The following is a 20,920-nucleotide window of genomic DNA, read 5'->3' on the forward strand; positions in this document are numbered from 1 at the left end:
TTGGGTGACTTGTTTACAAAACCTTTGGATTTACAGAGATTTGAGTATTTTCGTACTTCTTTAGGGATTTGTGCTTTGGACTGATTTTATTGGGATTTGTGTTCCTTTTAGTTCGCGAGTTTCTTTCGTTTTTTTTAGGTTCTCTTTTACTCTGAAATTTTCTTTGGTTTTAGTTTCAGTTTTGTCGAGAGTTTTTGTCATATAAAAAAAATAAAAAAAAAATTGACGCACTCTTAGATTCAATAATATACTCTTGACATAAAAATATGATTTTTCTTTTGATTATGAGTTATTATAGTCAATTTTGTCATCTTGTAGTATATTGTTTCAATTTTTGATTTTGTCACTCCCTCGACTTCTATAATAATAAATTTTTAATGCCTCATAACATATGTGTATTCTTGTGTGAGCATGATATCATGAATATATTTTTAAATAGCTCTCTATTAACTTTGATTTGCACAGTTTGACCTCATGCTTAGTTATCAAATATATTTTTATAAAAGATCAATGAAAAGGGCTACAATGAGTTAGTGTGAAAACCGTCTTGTTTTGAGTCCAGTTTGACTCAGTACATTATTTACAAATTTTAAAAAAAAAATAATATATGTGAATTTCTTCTTGCACATCATTTGATTTGTACTACAAGAAAAGGGCTACTTACTCATGTGTGAAAGCCATCATTGCACATATATGTTTCAGTAAAAAAAAAAATACAGGAAAAATTCTTGTTGTGTTATGGAGAATAAGTCGAAAAGTGCAAAATTTCTATACTAAGTCGGTTTGACTACTATGTTGCATCATTGTTTATATAGTAAAGTTTGTTTAAGAAGATTGGTTCATGTTTTCTATGCTCATCTTGCATATGCATATCGTTATGATCAATCAAGATTAATGTAATTTTGAGTGATGCATTCGAATTGATTATAATATGCTTTTGATGATTTGATTGATCTTGTATGACTTATTTCATTTGATTGTCATATTCTATGTCTTGAATATATTTTGGAATTCTAGAAGTGCATCTCCAAAAAGATTTTTAACTTGTTTTTAGTTTTAAAAAAAAAAGGGCGTTCGAACGAGGATTCTTGAGTTCGAACGCACTCGTGGTTTCTTTAAATATTACGTCCGAACCTAAGAGTTTCATCTTCCATTCTCCAAACCCTAAAAACCTTTCATTTTCCCCTTCTCAAATCTTCAAGATCTTGGTGTTTTTCATCAAATTTTTCACTTCAAATCCTTTTTGGGGGTAGATCTCCTCCGGATCTAGTGTCCTTCAACCAAAATTTTGAGTTTCTCCTCACATTTGCAAGGTATGATCATCCATTATTTTCTTAGTTTTTTTATTCAATAATCAAGCTTGATCTTGATTGATTTTGTGCGTTCTCAACTTTTGATCACGTTAATGTTAAACTCTTGATGGTTTTTGTGAGATTGAACGTGATATCTTAGCGTTTTTCAAGTGAAAGATGTTTTTCCTTTTGGGGCTTCATGGTTTCTACCATTTTTTTTCGAATTCTTGCTATTTTTCGGTTGCTTTGGGCATGTATTGAATATTGCAACGTGTTTTCTTTTCAAGAATGCCAAAAAAAACGACAGTGACCAAGAAACCAAGGCCGCCTTCGTCGCCATCCTCAGCTCCCAAGTTTTCTTCAACAACGGCTGCGGGTCGTTACAAACATAATTTTGGCACTCGTCCTGTTATCTGTGAAAGACCTGTGGTTATATATGATTTTTCTGAGTTAGGGATTGAACAGATCTTTACTAAACGAGGATGGTTATCAGTGTGTCGGATGAGCGGGACTGCTTATGTGGAAGTTGTTCGAGAATTCTTTAGTAATGCCACGATTTTTTATCACTGTATATGTTCTACTGTTCGTGGTGTATCTATATACCTGGATTCTGATGTTATTCGTGCTGAACTGAGTCTGCCTGATGGTGAGTTTCAATATCCGACGTCTGCTCCACTCCCTGATGTAAATGAATATGCCGGTACAGTCCTGATCAAAGGGGAACGTTGGAAAGGTAACATGATGCCGCATGCAAGGCTGACATCTGTGGTTCGCATGCTTCACCTCTTTTGTCTGTATAATGTCACCCCCAAGACTCGACATTCCAGCATTAGTCTGGATCGTGCATTTCTTCTTCATGCCATGTTATCGAGAGTCTCTATTGACTTAGCTGTAGTGATCTATGATTCAATTCTCTCAGCTGCACAGAAAGAAGCACCTTGTGAGGGATTACCATTTGACATCTTTCTTACAAATTTGTGCATTCAGAGTGGGGTGCGAGTGGATGCTTCGGAACCTTCTCTTACTTCACAGAAACCATTGAATCGGATTACTCTGAAGCGGAGTCAAGCTCACGACCAGTCGTCTCCTCTCAAACCATCCTCTTCCGCCGCTGGTAGGTCATCGCACCTCGACAGTTCTGATGATAGCTCTGTCGATGACTCATCTCCCACTGAGGGGGAGTTACCACAGTACTCGGACCGGTTTGATCAACTTAGTACTCAAGTGCAGGATCTCCATTCAGCGGTGAATGATTTACATACTGAGCAAGTCCGTTAGGGAACTGTACTTGATTCCGTGTTGATGATTCTTCATCGTCAGTTTCCTCCGAGTTCCTAGTTTTTGGCATTTGTGCCAAAAAGGGGGAGAGTGTCTTAGTGTTTAAGTGTCTAGGTGTGTAGGGGGAGTATGGGCATAGGGGGAGTTTAGTGGAGTTTACTTGATGGTTGAACTTTGCTTTGTCTTAGTGTCGTTGGCATTTGAACTTAACTTGAAGTAATTGTGATAACGTGTGTTTAATCTTTGTCTGTTTAAATTTTTGCTCTTGTGATAACTTGTGTTTTGATTTTTTTTATTTCAAGTTATTTTCACTTGATCTTGGATTGGTATATGTTTCCTTGCAGGGATTGATGTGCAAAATATTCTAGATTTGTTGATTGCTCAGTTTGAAGTCATTGTAATATCTTGTGACCTAGGTGTTTTGTCACAAATTGCCAAAGGGGGAGATTGTTAGGTTTTTCATTTGTTGGCAATTTTGTACAAAATATTCTAAGTGTATTTTTTCATGTATATGAGCTTTACACAAGTCTAGAATATCACTGGTGTGAAGAATTGCAAGATCATTGGAGAAAAGCCGTCGCGTTCTCACCGCGTTCACAAACGCGTTCGAACGCGAAATCTGCGTTCACACAGACAGAGAGCCGCATTCACAAGCGCGTTCGAACGCAGGCACTGCATTCACACAGACAGAGAGTCGCGTTCACAAGCGCGTTCGAACGCGGGTACTACGTTCATACAGACCGAGAGCAGCGTTCACAAACGCGTTCGAACGCAACCTGAAGAATTCAAGCTGTCGCGTTCGAACGCACTTGGGCCCGTTCGAACGCACCTGAGATTAAGTCAGGCCGTTCGAACGCACTCGGGCCGCGTTCGAACGCACCTATGAAGTTTGCAATTTATTGGATTTTCGTGAGTACGAATATGACTTGAATTTGGCTCTATCTTGGAGATCATATATAAGGATAGTGTTGCCCTAACCTAGGGCAGTTGAAGAAGATTATTCAAGGAGACTTTTTGGGGGCTACATCGGTTCTTCAACAAACAAGGCCCTTCGCATCTACAAATCTTAATCTTTCGTCTTAAGGGCTATCTAGACGAAAGATCAATCTCGAGGGCTACTGAGATTGGATTTCAATCATAAGAAGCAGTGAATTGTGGGTTCTAGCGATCAAGACTGAGAGGACCAAAGTCGTTTGGATCGACGGGTTGTTTTGTGAGTCAGTCTTGTAACTGCTACTATCATAGTGATTGGTTTTGATCCGAGTTTGGATCCGTGGTTTTTTCCTGTTTTGGGTTTTTCCACGTTAAAATCTTGGCGTTCATCTCTGCTTTCGTTCTTAATATTTCTTCAGAATTTTACTTAAGCGAACGAACGATATCATTGCCTAAAGGTTAGATACATACGTGTGTCTAGAAATTTTTTCACTTCCGCTGTACCCTAGTATACGAAGAATTGTTCTGCTAATACAACCAATCGATCGGATCACCACCTTTGAACTTGGGAAATTCGAGATGGATGATTTGCCCACGGATACTGTTGTCTCAATCCTAATCATATTGATAAGCTCTAATACCAAATTGATGGGTTCTTGTAGTAAAAGGTCGGCTATAAAATAATTCTTTTAAGATCTGATTTTATAGCAGAAAGTAGTCTGCGCAACTGTGGGAAAATATTCGTCAGATATTTCCCTGAAGTTAGAAAATTATAAAACCAAGTGGATTAGATTCATAACTTTCTGATCTACAACTTTCATATTTACGTCCTTCACAGATTCGAAATACAACTGAGATAAAAATATGGAATGACGTGGTAATGATGATGGTGATGGGTGGAGTGGATGTTAGAGTTATGGATGGGTATGAAGGTAAAGGTGGATGGTGGATGTGGTTAAGGGATGTAGACGAAAGGAACAAAGTGGTCGAGATCTCAAAGAAGAGGGGTGGCTTGATAGTCGAGGGAAATTAGAAGTTAGAAAAAATCTTGCCAATGGTAAAGGTGGAAGGATGGTGAAGAGGAAGGAGGGAGAGAGTCTAGAGAGAAGATAAGAAGAAAGAAATCAATAATCCAATAGCATAATGAAGTTAGCTGCCATCCACATATTTATAGTGGCTAGCCAACAAGTCCTAAAACAATTTGAAACCCTAATTCTAGAGGATTCCCGTCAATCGCGTTCGAATGCACCCGATCATGTTTGAACGCACTCAAAAGCTCCATATCTGTATGTGCGAATGTGATGCAGGCGTTCGAACGCAGGTGTTCAAACTAGCCCGACTGCATTCGAATGCACAATATGCGTTCTCTATATTTGCCAACCTGATGCAGGCGTTCGCAAGGGCGTTCAAACGTGACCCCTCCTACATTCGAATGTGACCTACATGAATTTTATTTTAATGAAAATAAACACTAATATAATAAGAAAATATCCTAACTAAGTGTATCAGCCCACCACGCTTCCCCCACCTTGCCCTCAAGGTGAAAAGTCAGGGAAATGCTGCAAGATATCAGTCTCCAACTCCCATGTCGCCTCATCCGATGGCTTGTCAAGCCACTCAACTAAAATCTCTATCTCCAATCTGATACCATGTCGTCGTTGGCGCCTAGCAAGTATACGAACTGGCTCTATGATCTCTATCTCCTCCAATGGCTCTAGTAGAACTGGTCCAACGACCTCATGATCTCCAATCCGCTCTCTCAACAATGAAACATGAAAGACTAGATACACTCTCAACCCCTCTGGCAGCTCCAAACGATATGCAACTGGATCAATACGCTCCAACACTCGAAACTGACCAAAGTAGCAATAAACTAACTTTTAGTTTCACATCGGACGCAAGGTCACTTGTCGATACGGTTGCACCCTCATAAACACGCAATTGTCAATGTCAAACTCCTGTTCCCTATGACTACGATCATAAACTTGCTTCATGCGGTTTTGAGTAAGTTTAAGATGAGCACGCAACCTCCTCAATGTGGCGTCTCTATCCATCAATGCTAAGTCCACATCTGTCCGATCTACAGATGCCACTGGATCATAAGCACGTAACGTCGGAGCCGTGCATTTATACACCACCTCAAATGGAGTCATGCCAATGCTGCTATGGTAGGCAGTGTTATAAGACCACTCCGTCCACAGTAAAAACTCAAACCATTTTTTTGGCCTCTTTCTAACAAAGCACCTCAAGTACTGCTCAATGCCTTGATTGATCACCTTGATTTGGCCGTCCGTCTATGGATGGTAGGCCGAACTGAAGTTCAATCGAGTCCCATACCCTGAAAAACTCCATCCAAAAGTCACTCATAAATACACGATCACGATTCAAGACAGTCGTATATGGCATGCCATATCACGGAGCAACATCTCTATCAAAAACTTCAGCCACTGACTCGGCTGAAAACGGATGTGACAATGCCAAAAAATGCGCATATTTACTCAATCTGTCAACCACCACAAAGATAACGGAATAACCACATACCAGTAGACCATCTATGAAATCCATAGAAATTTCTTCCCAAACACAGTCCGGTATAAGACACATGCATCTATTATATAATAATTTATCATTACAAAGTAAAGAAAGAAAATATCAAAGATTAGAAATTGTACAATCATTATTAGATGTATTATCAAGAGTGAGAGAAAAAACCTTATTTTAGATATTATAACTTGTTACTCTTAAATAATAATACGAGAAAGATATTCACTAGTATGACTCTCATCAAGCTTTCGAAAAGAAATTATTTATTTTTGTATTTTTCAATTATCATCAATAAAATGTGCGGTTGTACACATAAAAGACCAAAATTGGCATGAAGTCTAAATATCACTAGTAAAAGAAATTCTAAATTTTAATTTTGCAAAATCTAAAATTAATTTTTCTTTTTCTTCAGCAAAATATTTTAAAACATCTCTTTTAATTGTATGACGAGAAATTTTTTTAAAAGCCGGATTAAAATCTTTTTGTAAACAACCTTCAAGTTCTGGATCATCACTCGTAGCAAAAGGTTTATTTCTACGAATAATATATTTAACTATTTCTTTAGGAGCATTTTCATAATTCCATTGAAAATTAGAAATATTTTTGGAACCACCTTGATTAAGCAATATTTGACCAATATCAAGTTGACATTTTTTATGCTTATTTTTAATATGCCTCATTAGGTGAGTAGTGCCATTCTTAGTTAATGCAGAAAAATCATGATTACATTGAAGACATTTAGCTCTACAATCTATAACAATACCTTAGCCATCTTTCGTTTCAATACTTCTGAAATAATTCCAAACTTCAGACTTTAATCTCTTAGAACTGCCTAATGATGAAGCCAAAGCCAGAGTTTCCAGATCAGGTTGAGGTTGAGATGAGGGTGTAGGATTAATTGAATCTTCACCCTTCAATTGCGATTCTATATGATCATAATCCATATTGGAGAGGATTTGCTAATTTGAAGACTAAATTTTGAAACCTTTAATTTGGAAAGAACTTGAGAGATTAGAAAATTTGAGAATGTGTAATGAATTTAGAAAATTTATCATCTATTTATAAAATGAGAAAAGTTAAAATTACCAAAATACTCCTATAAACTAATTATTTATTTCAGTTAAAAGGGTAAAATGGTAAAAAAAAGTGAAGATCCTATTTTGGTAATTTTCAGAATTTTTTTAGCTATTTTTAGAATATTTTTTACCATTAGATATTTTTTTTAAAAAATATTTCTGTTCTTCTCTGTTTAAAAAAAAGTATATTAAAAAAATTAAATAGTATATGTTGGGCTGATATGTGATGGGAGAGGGAGAGGTGGGCTAAAAAATTTAAACAGTACTTATACTTGGGCTAAAAAATTTCTCGTTAGTTTTCACTGTAGCAGGAGGGCCGAATGGGCAAGCCAAGCGGGCGGGCGGGCTGAACGGGCGATCCGAATCGGTAGGCTTTCGGGTTGGGCCAAACCGGCGGACTTTTGGGCCGGGCTAAACGAGCGAGCTTCCAGGCTTGGCCGGGCGGGCAAAGGATTGGCCCATGCTGCTCATTTCTAGTTAAGAATCAGTCCGGGCTGGGCCCAAATCGGGTTCGGGCCGGGCTTAGCTCGGTCCAAACTAAGCCGGGTCGGGCAGGGCACGGGCGGGCTGGGCTCGATGATCACGTCCGTCAACGTCTCAAATACTTGACCGATCCTGGACTGTGGTTTAGTGTTTGCCTCGTGATTCGGAATCCAAAGGCAAGTCGGCGACGGGTTTTGTGATACTTTACTTGCGCAACAAGTGATATAAATATATATTGCCTTTCAACGACTCCTCCCTGTTTCCCTCCGAGTCCTAAGAACAGCAAGGAATCGCCAAAACCCATTAAGAGTATCTACTTAGAAGGTAAAGCTAAAGTTATCTTCTTTCTCACTAATTATTATTATCTACGTTTTAAATGATTTTTTCATGCTTTGCTTATCTTTCATGTAATGATGTGTAGAATTTTTGTTTTTTGTTTTTTTTTTCCTCTATTGATCATGGTGATGGGGATCTTATTCCATTGAGAAGATCTTAAAGCATGCCAATTTATAATGCGTCATGCCTAATTTAGTTGAGTCCAATAACCCGTTTACTAAAACATCTTCGCTCAGGCGACCCTTTCGTTGTTCTCGCCGTTCCAAGCCCTACATCTATATCGCGGTGGCGATCTCTTCCTCCTCTCGTGACGAAGGCTGAGTCGGCAGCCGTCGGTAAAGGTCTGTCTTTCTCTCTGTCTAGCGTGTAGGGGAAGCGACACGCCGGAGCCCCTTCGCGGTAATAGTTTAATATATATATAGGAGAACTTTCTATCTTTTTCTTATTCTTTATGGAAATTTCTGAAGAAGTAAATGTGTGTGCCTTGTTGGGACATCCCTAGGTTGTTTCGACCTAGTTGTTGTTTGTTATTTTGTATTAACTCCCCTGTTTTACCTATAAAATGCAAATAGTATACAATGTTAGTCTTTTGAAGCATTATGTTCAATTGATTATTTGCATGCAATGTTCTTATTCTATATATTACATGATTTCTAGCATATATATTTCATTTATTGCTGTATGTCGTACCGCTATATCAGTGTCCATACTTTGTTGGATGACAATAATCTTAAAAGGCTGGATCATACCTGATTGGGATTGGAAATTCTTTTGCTCATTGTTTTGTAAATAAAGATGTAATTTAGCACAATAGCAGCTACCTATTTATGAGATATCTCATTGTATTGCGATGTTGACACTATTTTGTAGTGCGAGCGCATCACTTGGTGAGACGGTAAGGCTTGTCCCTTGTATCCAAAGATTGTGGGTACAAGTCTTGGAAATAACCTCCTTAGATATGAGGGTAAAGTTGTGCACATTACCTCTCTCTAGGCCTTGAGTATAGGAGCCTATGTACTAGAAACCAACGATGGCCATGCCACAGGCACGTGCCACGACAATTACCTATTGTGCCATAAGAGGATAGAAAAAGGTAGAGGATACTCACCTTTGCGTTCGCAGTCGCCGTTGCCGATCGCTTTTCACTGTTGCTTGAACTTTGTCAGGTGCCCTAGCCTGATAGAGAAGAAAGATCAAGAGAGAGAGAGAGAGAGAGAGAGAGAGAGGAGTTAAATATTTAAGTTGCAGATCTAGGCCACCCAACAAAGCTCAGGCTATGGCAATCGGTGAGCGGGGAAGCTATTAAGAGGGGTGACGTGCGGCACCCCTCGTGCCACGTGCCGGTTGGCATAGCCATCCATGCTAGGAACCATTTTAATACTATCTTCTAGTGCATAGAGCAAGATATACTATTTAGTACTAAGAAGTTGGAATTATGTCATATCACTATTAATTTCTGAGTATTCCAGTAAGGCAAACTGGGATATTAGGACACCTACATAATTTTGCTATTACATTTGTAATGTTTCTACTACTTTTGTGAACAACTGACAACATAGATTTGGATGTTGGTGTTGTTACCTAATAGAGTAGTTAATATTCTTGGATATGGTTTTCATGGTGTTTTTTTCCTTTTAAATGGTTATGTACGTATCTCTGTTTACTTTTATCAGATCAGAATTTTGAATCGCTTGCATTGATTCCCTAGAGTTGAGTGAGTATTGTCTTAATATTGTCTCTTTACAGGTTTTTGTTCATTTCTATTTTCTACAAAATGTCTACATTAGCTACAACATTACCTACACATGTATATCTACCAATACTTCCATTTACATCAGCAAGATCTACAGGTACGTAGTTATATTTTTCAGACTTACTATTGTTGTTACCCTTTGTTTCCCTTTTAAGATTTCAAATTGAATTTATCCATGCTAGCATGCACCTATTGGGGTAATTACATTTTCCGTTATTTTTGTCCTCTTATTTGGTAAAGTAAATACACGCTTATTTCCTTGTTCTAGTTATGTTACATATTTTTTTGTCTTGATCACATTCTTTGCCGCTTAATGATGTGAGATCTATGCAAATATACCAAGGTTCATTCTTGCTTTTAGAATTTACAAGCAACTAAAAAGGCAACTGAACTCGTTTTTCCCTAATCTTAGTAAAGGCATTATCAGATTTTTTCCTATTGTTTTTATGAGTGAAATTCTCCATTGTCATCTTCATACAGGGTGCAACATAGTCTTTTTTAGCATGTTGCACCACACTAGGAGGTCAATGATGCCTTTTTGGCTCACACTTTTACAATGCTTCAACCATGTATGTCTAGGCTTCGGTAAGTAGTGTTTAGGTGTCATTTGGCATTGTGTCAAGTGACATTTCATATTTGTCAATTGTTGGCACGAGAAATGCCCCTTGGCTTTTCCATTCAGTGTACTAGAGATGGTGTGTGGTCTCCTATCCTTTGTCCACCGAATATTCACTATGTACTCTTTTCGACATCTGCCTTGTGTCCCCATCATTATGGAGGGAGGAAGGAAAGGTTGGAGTGCTCCACCCTCCTTTGGATATCATTGGCTAAGGAACATGAATAAAATGAAGGTGGGTTTGCTCTTTTGCTTAGTTCAAAGTTTCAAGTTTAGTTTCAGGTTGGTTGAAAAACAAAATGTTTTGGTTAATTTTGGTCGGTTTCATTTCTAGTTTCGTTGTATTGTTTTCAAAATTTTTTAGTAAATAGTCTTCTTTATCTTATTTTTCAATAAATCATATAAGATCTAATAGCATTTAAGCAATAAGGTTGATATTGAGTTAGGTACAATTTAGATTCAAGTCAAATCCAGCTTTGAATTTAAAACATACATTAAGAAATTATTATTATGGTTGTCTCGGTTGAATGCTAGTTTCTTAGGATAGTTCCAGATCGAATATGACCAAAATGCGAAATGTTTCAGAGAGATATCTCAATTTGATTTGAGACGAAACTTAAATCCATGGAACTGCCAGTCTTTTGTTTTCAATTAATTGGGTTTCAGGCCCACCTAACATAAATGATATTGAGAGTAGATTGCACTTGAAATCCACTACTCATTTAACTTAATGGATGGATTATCCTAACTTGAAATTGAAGCTAAGGTTTGAAATAGTATGAGTCGCTTTTGCCTTTGATGGCGATGCGACATTGACCATCTATTTCATGGTTTTTCTCACTTCTCTTACCTGTAATTCCATCTTATCTAATATCTTGTGGCAATGTTGCACCATCTCTGTGTTAGATGACTCTATGTGCTAATCAGTAAGTGTCACGCTCATAGTATTAGCGGCCCATAAATCCTTGGATTACCAAAGTGTTACACGAACCAGATTTGGACTAATCCAGGTGTAATAAAATTATAAAAGTTTAGGTGGTAGTAGCCTTACGAGATAGGGTTCTAATTACTCTAGTTTTACGTCAATCAAATGTCTAAATGAAAAGATATAATTAAATTAATAGAGCAAAGTCAGAACAGGACAAAATGATAAGTATCAGGCATTACGGCGGTCGTCGGAGAGTGGCAGATGGCCAAGGGCAGTGGTGGACAGCCGTATAGTAGGATGGTTGTTGGAAGTGATGGTGGTTATGGGTTGGAGGTAGAATTAGGTTTCTAACTTAGAGATTTACTCCTAGAAAAATAAAGACGATTTAATAACTATGATAAAACCGGTAAATACGAGAATAAGAAAATAACTAAACTCAATTAATTCTCAATGCTTGGATGCTTGGATGAATAAAGCCTAACTCCTCTATATATAAAGGTTGGGTACAATGAGTTTTACTCGGATTTAGCCCTAAAGGCTTATGCGATTTAAACCAGGACTTGTCTTAAAAGCTTACATAACTTAATTGAACTTATCTTAGTGGTTTACATGATTTAACTAGGCTTGCCTTAAGGATTTATATTAAAGATAAATATGACCTAGAGATAAACATGACTTAGCTAAATCAATCTTCCTTATCTTTCTTGGAATGTTTCTTTATTATGCCACAGATGGAGTTCTAATTTGGAGAAACCTTGAATATGAAAGTTGTAGATTAGGACATCTTCAATCTTCTCTAGGTGATTTTATAATATTTGGTCAATTGATGAATATTTGCAGAATATTTTTCTGAAATTGCATAGAAGTATGAACTTAGCTTATTAAATAAACTCTAACCTACTTAGATTTTAACTAGACTACATAAGCAGAATAAATAAGATAACTAGACTCGATTCATTGAATCCAATGTTAAGGTGAAACAAAACGAATAGCCAATGCATTCTATATCTATTGAGAAGTAGTTAGACCATTTATGATTGATATAACCTCTCCTATAATGTGGCAATTAACTAGCTAAAAGTATATTATTTTGATGTGATCTTGATTTTAATGGGGAATATTTGGGTGTAAGGAAGAGTCGAAGAAGAAGAAGAAGAGGATCTTCTCTAAGGGTCTAGGGGGATAAGCCAGTCAAGAAAGTTAGAGGCGGCGTAGCAATGGTGGGAGAGAACGAGAGAGGAGAGAAGATTTAGGGAAGAAATTCGATTTATTTAATAATGATCATAAGATTATCTTCTATATATTTAGAGCTAACCTAATAAACAAAACAGTAAAAAAACAGCCATAGAAACAGTGCAGTTTTGCCGATCGCAGTCGAGCGCGTTTGAACGTACTAAATACGTTATTTGTATTTGCGAACATATGCAGACGTTCGGATGAGGGTATTCGAACGCGTTAAACACGTTCTCTGTATCTGCAAACGTATGCAAACGTTCGAACGGGGATTTGACCCAAATCGCATCACAATGGCACATTTTCTCATGAGTCTCTTCTCGAACATATCTTCCTTCATGTTTAGACTTTCTATACAGCAAAAAAACTCTTTTTTCTGTCTGAACTATTTGCTGAATGGTTTTGGTTTTCCCTAAAATATTTAATAGTTGTTCTGAACTCAAGTCAATTGCATTTTGCTTCAAAGAAGAGATGATCCAACAACTTTTAGTCATGATCCTTGTACAGTATTTTGTTTTTAAATTATCAGAAATTTCTTTCAATTTTTTCCTATCACCTTGAAAACAGAAGATGTCAAGCTTGTTACTGAAATTTTTAGTGGCATCCTTGAAAGCTGCTGAGCACTTCATTTTTATACTAAACTATTTAAGAGAATAAAAATATATAACTTAGGTCTATGTTTTTTTGTTAGAGGCAAAATCAATCATTAAATAAGAATTAGGGTAAAACTCGAGTTTTTATGGACTTCATTGGTCTGGAGATGGAAAAGATGGGAATTTTGACTGTCCCATTAACTGCCTTTGCAAAGTCCATTATTTTGACCTCAAATTACATGTTGATTTCATTCATGAGGTCTCTCAAAGATGCATCAGGGTGAGGTATTAGCATACTTTGGTACTGGTTCACATTGATAACAACAATTAACTAAATCTTCTGAAGATGAAAAGTAAATGGCAGGATGACTATAAGAGAGCTCAAAACAAAGAACGGTAGTTAGGATAATTCACAACTTCAATTTTTGTTTTTCTTATAATTCCACATGTCATAGTCTAAAGTGCATCTCTTAAGGAAGTCGTAGTATTACTAGATTATATGCTTGATTATAAAATGTTAAAAGCACACAGCCTGTAGGCATTTTACAGCAAGAAACTTTGATAAAATTTTAACATAAATTTGAGATGCTAGTGAAGGGGCATGAAATAGCCTTTGCTCAGAGTTAGTACCATTTGATTTTCTTTAAGCTTCACATTTGATAATTTTTGGCAACTATTTCGCAAGTCGGAAATTTGACTTATAAGTTCTCTATATCTTGTCCTTGTGCCAGTTATATATTACAGATTCTAATTTTATACCTTACTACATCTTCTAAAAACATTGATAAATTTATGGAACATAGTAGGTTTGAGTTCCGTTTCTTGCAGAACATTTTCCAATTTAGTCAAGAACCACCTTTCCAACAACACTAATGCAAACTTAATCTTCTAGTAATGTAGGAATAACTAATTATGCTCAAGGAGTTTGTTACATGATTTTTAATTTGTAAATTGCAACTGTGATATCTATTCTGGAAAATGGCCTGAGAGAAGATCTTTTGTGTTGATTCTAAAGGTAATTTGGGGGAGGCCTTATCATGTTGCTTCGTTAACAGCTTGTTGCAAAGATTAAAGTGCATAGTTAGCTTACGGCAAGTAATATGAATATCAAGGCGAATGGTGACTGGTTGAACTTTGAATGTTCTAATTGGACCCGTATATGTCCAATTCAAATTGGAGAAGCTTTTGTTGATGACCTGAAGTTGGTTACATCAGTTCCGAATTTGGGAAATAGTACATCTTAAGGAGCATAGACACAAATCTGGGATATGGATACATGGCACAATACTAACATGGCTATATGCCAAATCATGAAAAAATGGGACAGGGCACATTTAGGACATGGCTAGATAGATAAATAAATAAATCATATTATTTCTTGATATATCTAAAACCATAGTTTGCTAAAATATATAGTTTACTTTGCAGCAAATACTTCAACTAATGAGGAACATGTACTTTTGAATGTTATATATTTGTAGGTATCAAAATATATTCCCACAGTGGTTAGTACATAAGAGAAGAAAATAATATTTGTAGAATGTAAATGCATTATTTTCTACTCCAGAGAGGATGGAAGAAGAAAAAAGGAGTATTTAAAAGAAAATGTGAGACATAAAAGGAAAGGAAATTTCAATGGCACCGTTTCCATTAGGCGGAGAGAGAAAACTTTCATTTAATGGGCTAATGTATTTGTGGGCTAAGCTACTAATTATACATAAACTAGGTCCAACAACCCACATCCACTATTTTCCTGTGCCCACAATGTTTTCCTCATCCTATTGATTCTGTCATTGTTATCTCATCTTTTCAAAATACAAGATACATCCATTGAGTATCAGGCACATGTCCCAGGAGTTTCCAACTGTGCCAGTATCAGAGTACATGTTTTGGACATAGACACTGAATAGTAATTGTGGTGTCCGTGCTTTCTGTATGCACTTCATTTAGTCCCTAACTAGTATTCAAGCAATATTTCAATCTCCTAGTATCAATCCAGTATAGTTATTCCAATTAATTTGGTGACTTAGTGCTATTATTAAATCTATTTACTGTTTGATATGAGTTATGCTCTTGATACAACAGCTGAACAATACAATGGCTGAAAAAGTTTGATGCTTGTTGGATGCATGAAGCGTGAATTTCTTCGAGCTTCTTATAGAGTTAATTTGTCGTGCTGAAGGAAGCTTAGTGGTATGTTTGCATTTTGATTGTTCTATAGACATTGGGGAAAGCAACTAAGATACAGAATCGTCAAAACAGTGGTACGATATCAACATCCTGTTCACGATGGATGGCAATTAGTCTTTTGATGTTTTCCCCTGAAGTGGAAACTGGAAAATGCCCTGAGATGGATCTGAATGGCTTTCCAGTGGGATTTAGTATCATATGTACTATCTAATCAGGGTGAAGTCTTAACGAATTGTTAGGAATAGAATGTAATTATCAACTAAGGTTGAAGTTTATGTGAAGTACCACAAAGAAACATATATGCACTGCCTCTAAATTCATGTTTCCCATCCTTTGGACAACCAGGTCACAGAATTTTCTTTGAGTTACTAATCCGCATCTTTATTTGATGAAGTTTACATTATGGGGTACAGTTTATTGTGGTTTCATTCTTTTCTACAAATTTACTCCACTATGGCAACATTTATTCCTGTACACTTCAATAAAGAATATTCCTAACTCATCAATATTCTTGTTTTATTGCAGGCAAACTAGCAGCCCCCAAGAGAGGATGTCTGCAATCTCAAATGATTACCGGTTCACTTCCATGGACAGTGCCTTCCAAAGCAAGGATATGCGCCAAAACTTTGGTATGAGATTTTTCTTTTTCTTTTTCTTTTGTGTGTTTCGCTTCGTTATTACCACAACATTTTAGCTATTTTTGTGCAACTCTCATACTTATGTAGCACTAAGAAAATGACCTCAATTTGATTATCTTATTAGCTATTTATTTATGAAGCAAAATCTGCAGGAAGTATTACTTTTTGAACCTTGAGACTTTTTCTTGTTCTTGTGCTACTTGATACAATACTTTGTGTATTTCAGGTGCAGTAAATAAATTTGATATCAACACTTGCAAAATGTTTTTTTTTCTTTTTAAGGGACTTTTATAAATCAAATTTTACATTACTCTATTTTGTGATTTACGCCGCTTTAAGAATTCTGTAATCCGACTCCTTTTTTTTTCCTATAATTTTTATTTAACATTTTGATGTTACTTTGACTAACTGATATTAACCATGTTATATGATTTATATAATTACAATTATCCAATTACTAAAATACCCTCATCACCCCATCCTTCCTCTCTACCCTATTTTGTGGAGTTCGGAGCTTGTCTAGGTGGGTAAAGGAGGAGGTGAGCTCAGTGGCTGAGAGAGTTAGAGCTTTATTGTGAGTTTCCAAGGTTTTTTTTCTTTGGATGCGTGAGGAAGATGATAAGGAGTACAAGAGAGGCTTCCTTTTTTGTCTTGGCTTTGCTTGGCTAAAGAAAGAAGGAGCTTAATGGAAGGTTTTTTTTTTTTTTTTTTTGGCTTTGAAAAAGAACAATTGGAGGATCATTTTTTATAAAGAAATTTGCATACTAAGTTAACTATACTAAAAATATTACAAAAATATTCTCAACCAAGTCATACTAAGGGCATTTTAGTCATTTTAGAAATAAATTTCTACTTTACATAATATTCTCACTGTGTTAGTTCAAATCTAACCTATAATATTTTCTGCATATATTCGGTAAATTATAGAGCTCGATTTATAAATAGTGAAAATGTAGGGTGTAAACTATAATTATGTCATAAAGCAAGGTGTTATATATAAATTTTCCTTTTTTATAAGTCGAAGATAGAAGGGGTAATTTAGATATTCTATAAAATTAGTATATTATAATGGAAAATTAGGTAAAGTTAACTCAAAGGATTAAATAAAAATTATAAGAAAAAATAAAGGGTTGAGTTAAAAACTCCTTAATGACAAGGTATAAATCACAAAATAAAATAAATAAAATATAGAGTGCAATTCATAAACTCCTTTTCTTTTTCTATGAATGAGGCACGCAAGCCTCTACATGTCTATCAGAAGTGCCATTTGATGGTTGGTACGAATGGAGTGCATTACTTTTGCTTAGTATCCTATTGTTGATTCTGCAAAATGTTTTTGCTGCAGCATGTAAAAAGCTTTGCAACCCAAACCCAAAGTATGCAACGGAAATCATCGACAATCACCAAATCTCCCATTGCTCCAGTCAAAGGTAATATATAATTCTTCGTATTATCATAGTTATCCATTATTGTTCCCTGTTATCTTTGTACGGAAGATCCAATGAAAGGGCTCTGATATTTAGGGAATGTTAAAGTGCCAAAACTTGATGATGGGGGTGCAGGATTTCCCCCATTTTTCGGTGGTGGCGGTGGTGGGGGTGGTGGCGGCGGCTTTGGTCCATCCTCCGGTGGATTTTTCCTTTTCACATTCATTGTATTATTAGATTTCATCAAGGAACTTGAGAAAAAATGGGGGCATAGGCACATCAAAGAAGATGATTATGAACGATTGCGTTCATGACTATGAAGATTTAAGAGTTTATATTTTGCCAGCAATTTTGTAATTCATACTTTTACTGACAAAAATAAAAGATAAAAGAAAATCTACGATGTACTTTTCTTTGGAGCAACATTCACGTATCTCATGGTTGTTAGTAATGTAGTTAAAGCTAGTCGTAATGCATACCTTGCAAGTTGCATTAACGGCACTTTGTGAATACAGGGAATTTTTGTTTTTGCACCATAAGTTTTTTATTAGCTTTTATAGTTCACAAGCCATGTTTGTACTATTCATAATTGCTAAAAGATATCCTGGCTAACGTATGCACCCAATGCCTGATGAATGGTAACTAATTGTTTGTATATTTGTATTGAAAATTATCTGTCTTGATTACGAAAAATACTTTCGCGTTAGACTTCGTTTCGCATTCTTACTTCAGATAGAGGTGGAGATCAACTTATTAATGAATGTTTAAGAAGTTTGCATAATTTAACAAATTTCATTGTAGAACTTTGTATTTATATTATGGTACGGTAGGGCCCATGCCTGAGGCTCGGCATTTAGATCCTAGAAAATTATGCACTTTGTTTGCTGGGCATAGACACTACTATTTGATGAGACCCTTCCTAAAGATAGTAATTGATATTAGGTTTTTGTGATTAGCAAATTTATAAGAAAGTAATCTTTCATGATATAAATCCTTTAGATTTATTGTAAACATCAATAGCACAATCTCTTTTGTTACCATTCGGCTAGATATGGCTTTGACCTAAGTAATCCGCCTCGAAAGAAACAATTTTTACTTTTGAAGAATAAAGATTTTTTCTTGTTGCGTTCGAACACGAGAAAGTTGCGTTCAACATTCAAACGTCTGCACATATTTGCAAATACAGAGAACGGTTTTTGCTCTATCGAACGAGTTCACACTCCATTCCATCACGCTCAACAAGGATGCATTATTTTTAGGATTATCTTTTTTTTGTTTGCTTATTATGTTAGCTTCTAAATATGTGGAAGGCAACCTTATTGAACTTATTAATGAAATATTAAAGTTTTTCCTTTGTACCTCTATCTCCTTACGCATCCATCATCAAACCCCGTCTTCTTTCTCCTTCAATACGATCGTGTTGCCTATCCAGGAGCGATCCTCCCTTTATCTCTTTGTCTAACTTAATGGTCTATCCCACCATCGTTGTTATCGTCACTTCCCAATACCCTAATCCTTTTTCCACCTTTCATTAAGTAGGACCATCACATCACCATCTGACCATAGGTCAGTATTTTCCCCATCACATCTAATCTACACCTCCGATCAATGTGATTTTAGTTGCATTAGATTCCTTACTTCAAGAGGAATAAGCCATCAGAATCTCAAATCTTTTGGACGGATAGATTGTCCATAGTTATTCTCCAAATTTCCGCCTTATATTGGAACCAAGTTGATTTCAAATTACGTTCATCGCTTCCCAAGTGTGATTTCTCTCAACGAAGGCACACAAATAGTGGTAACAGAGTCAGGCTGACCTCGGATGCACCATTAGTGGCTGACCTTGGATGCACTATTAAAGGCATCTTCCTCGGACACACCATTAATGGTGATGACTAGAGCAAACAAACAGAAGATTTAAATGCATTGGATGAAGGCACATGGAAACACCAAAGAGCAAGTCTCGGGATAGGGCATTCGAACGCCCTCAAGGCTGTTCAGACACATTTACCCTAGAGTTGAAAGATTAATAAGGCGTTTTAATGCTCTCAAGGCCATTCGAATGCATTTACCCAAGAGCCAAAAAATAAATTAGACATTCGAACACCCTCAAGACCGTTCAAATGCCTGCTAGCGAGGAACCCTAGTTTAGGTGTTTTAATTAAGTCTTTTTGCTTATGTTAGGTAATAAGATTCCAGCATATTTGATCCTAGTGCCAAGTCTAATCAAGTCAGGTAGCCACCTATAAATAGATGTGGCATGCACCTAGATAATCATCTTGGATTATTGAAGTTAATTTGCATGATCGTCTCCTTCCTCTTTGTTTGACTACCTCTAAGTTTTGGAACCCTAGCCATCATCTAGAATTTTCATTGCGGCCTTCCTCTTCGTTTGGCCCCACCCCCTTGACCCTAAGAAATGACCCTACTTCTTCTCTATCATTTTCCTACTAACTACCTTGACTTCCACCATTATCATCTACATCACCTTGCCATAACCCTAGGTTGTTCACTACCATGCCTCTTCGACCTCTCCTTTTCAAGATCCATCTCGATAGATTCGTTCTCCATCTTGAATTTATCTCAATCCAAAAAGTACTTTACCATCTAACCATTTAATCTAAAGTTACATCTTAACTTTTAAGATCCACAGTAATCCTAACTTTTTGCTCGTGAGTCAAAATCTAATTCCATCTTCGGATTTGGACTCATAGTGATTGTGGTGTTAGTAAGGTGATCATTATAGTGGTATCAGAGTTGGTCAGATCTTGGACCATCTTGAAGCTCCATTAATGGTGAAAACAAAGTCTTGAAGGAATTTAGAAGAAATGACAAACATAGAGGTGATTCAATCGCCATGAACCATGAAGAAAGATTGGGGGGATACTTCGATCGACCCTAGCCAATCAAAACCACCAATGGTTGGCTTGGTTAGATTGGAGGACATGCTACTCCTTTATATGTTGGAAGAGATGAGGGAAAAATGGGAAGGCGAGGGCATCGCAAGAGAGGATCTTTGCACTGTTAACCGATGCACTTGTGGTTAAGATGATCGTCCTGAACCCTCAACCGGCTGCCACAACCATGGAGACCACCCCCACGGATGTCCACAACCAAGGAATGAACAATTGTGGCCCATGCCACAAAGGGTGAGAAAGAGAAGTAGAAGGGGAGCTGAACCATTGCTAACCATCCCGAACCCTCCATCGGTTGCCAAAACCATGGAGACCACCCCCACGTAACAACCTCATAGATGTTCACAGCCAAGGAATGAACCATTACTGCTCATACCATAAGGGCAAGAAAGAGAAGTAGAAGAGGAGCTACCCCACTCCATCACCGAGCATACCGATTTATCTAAAGAACCCAAGGGACTTCTGCTGAAAATGGAAGGTGGCACTACTCTAAAGAGGATGAACCACATCATGTAGACATGAGAGGCTACCACCGAATAGGCCAAGGACGCCCTTCTTATAGATCTGTATTGTGGCGTCCACTTGTCGAAGATTGGGGTATTCACACCCGAACGATGAGCATTGACTTTCCTAAATTTAAAAGTGGAGACTTGGTCGAGCAGTTGTATTATTTTGAGAAATTTTT

General features: G+C 36.8%; 1 protein-coding gene across 4 annotated transcripts; it reads left to right on the plus strand.

Moving 5' to 3' along the window:
* The first annotated feature begins 7,798 nt into the window (after positions 1-7,798).
* Positions 7,799-17,727, plus strand: LOC140766508 (protein YELLOW LEAF 1, choloroplastic-like). Of its 4 annotated transcripts, none has more exons than XM_073105889.1 (6): positions 7,799-7,930; positions 8,179-8,341; positions 9,689-9,792; positions 15,781-15,884; positions 17,239-17,323; positions 17,417-17,727. In XM_073105889.1, exons 3-6 carry the CDS (start codon positions 9,717-9,719, stop codon positions 17,632-17,634), a joined length of 483 nt encoding a protein of 160 aa, XP_072961990.1. In that variant the 5' UTR covers positions 7,799-7,930; positions 8,179-8,341; positions 9,689-9,716; the 3' UTR covers positions 17,635-17,727. The 4 variants fall into 4 exon arrangements, with proteins under 4 accessions (XP_072961990.1, XP_072961993.1, XP_072961991.1 ...); XM_073105892.1 differs by having other exon boundaries at positions 17,456-17,727; XM_073105890.1 differs by having other exon boundaries at positions 8,179-8,283.
* The last annotated feature ends 3,193 nt before the right edge of the window (positions 17,728-20,920 follow it).

Source organism: Typha angustifolia, chromosome 9 (genome assembly GCF_048772165.1).
Source record: "Typha angustifolia cultivar Huaian chromosome 9, ASM4877216v1, whole genome shotgun sequence".
Lineage (NCBI taxonomy): Eukaryota > Viridiplantae > Streptophyta > Magnoliopsida > Poales > Typhaceae > Typha > Typha angustifolia.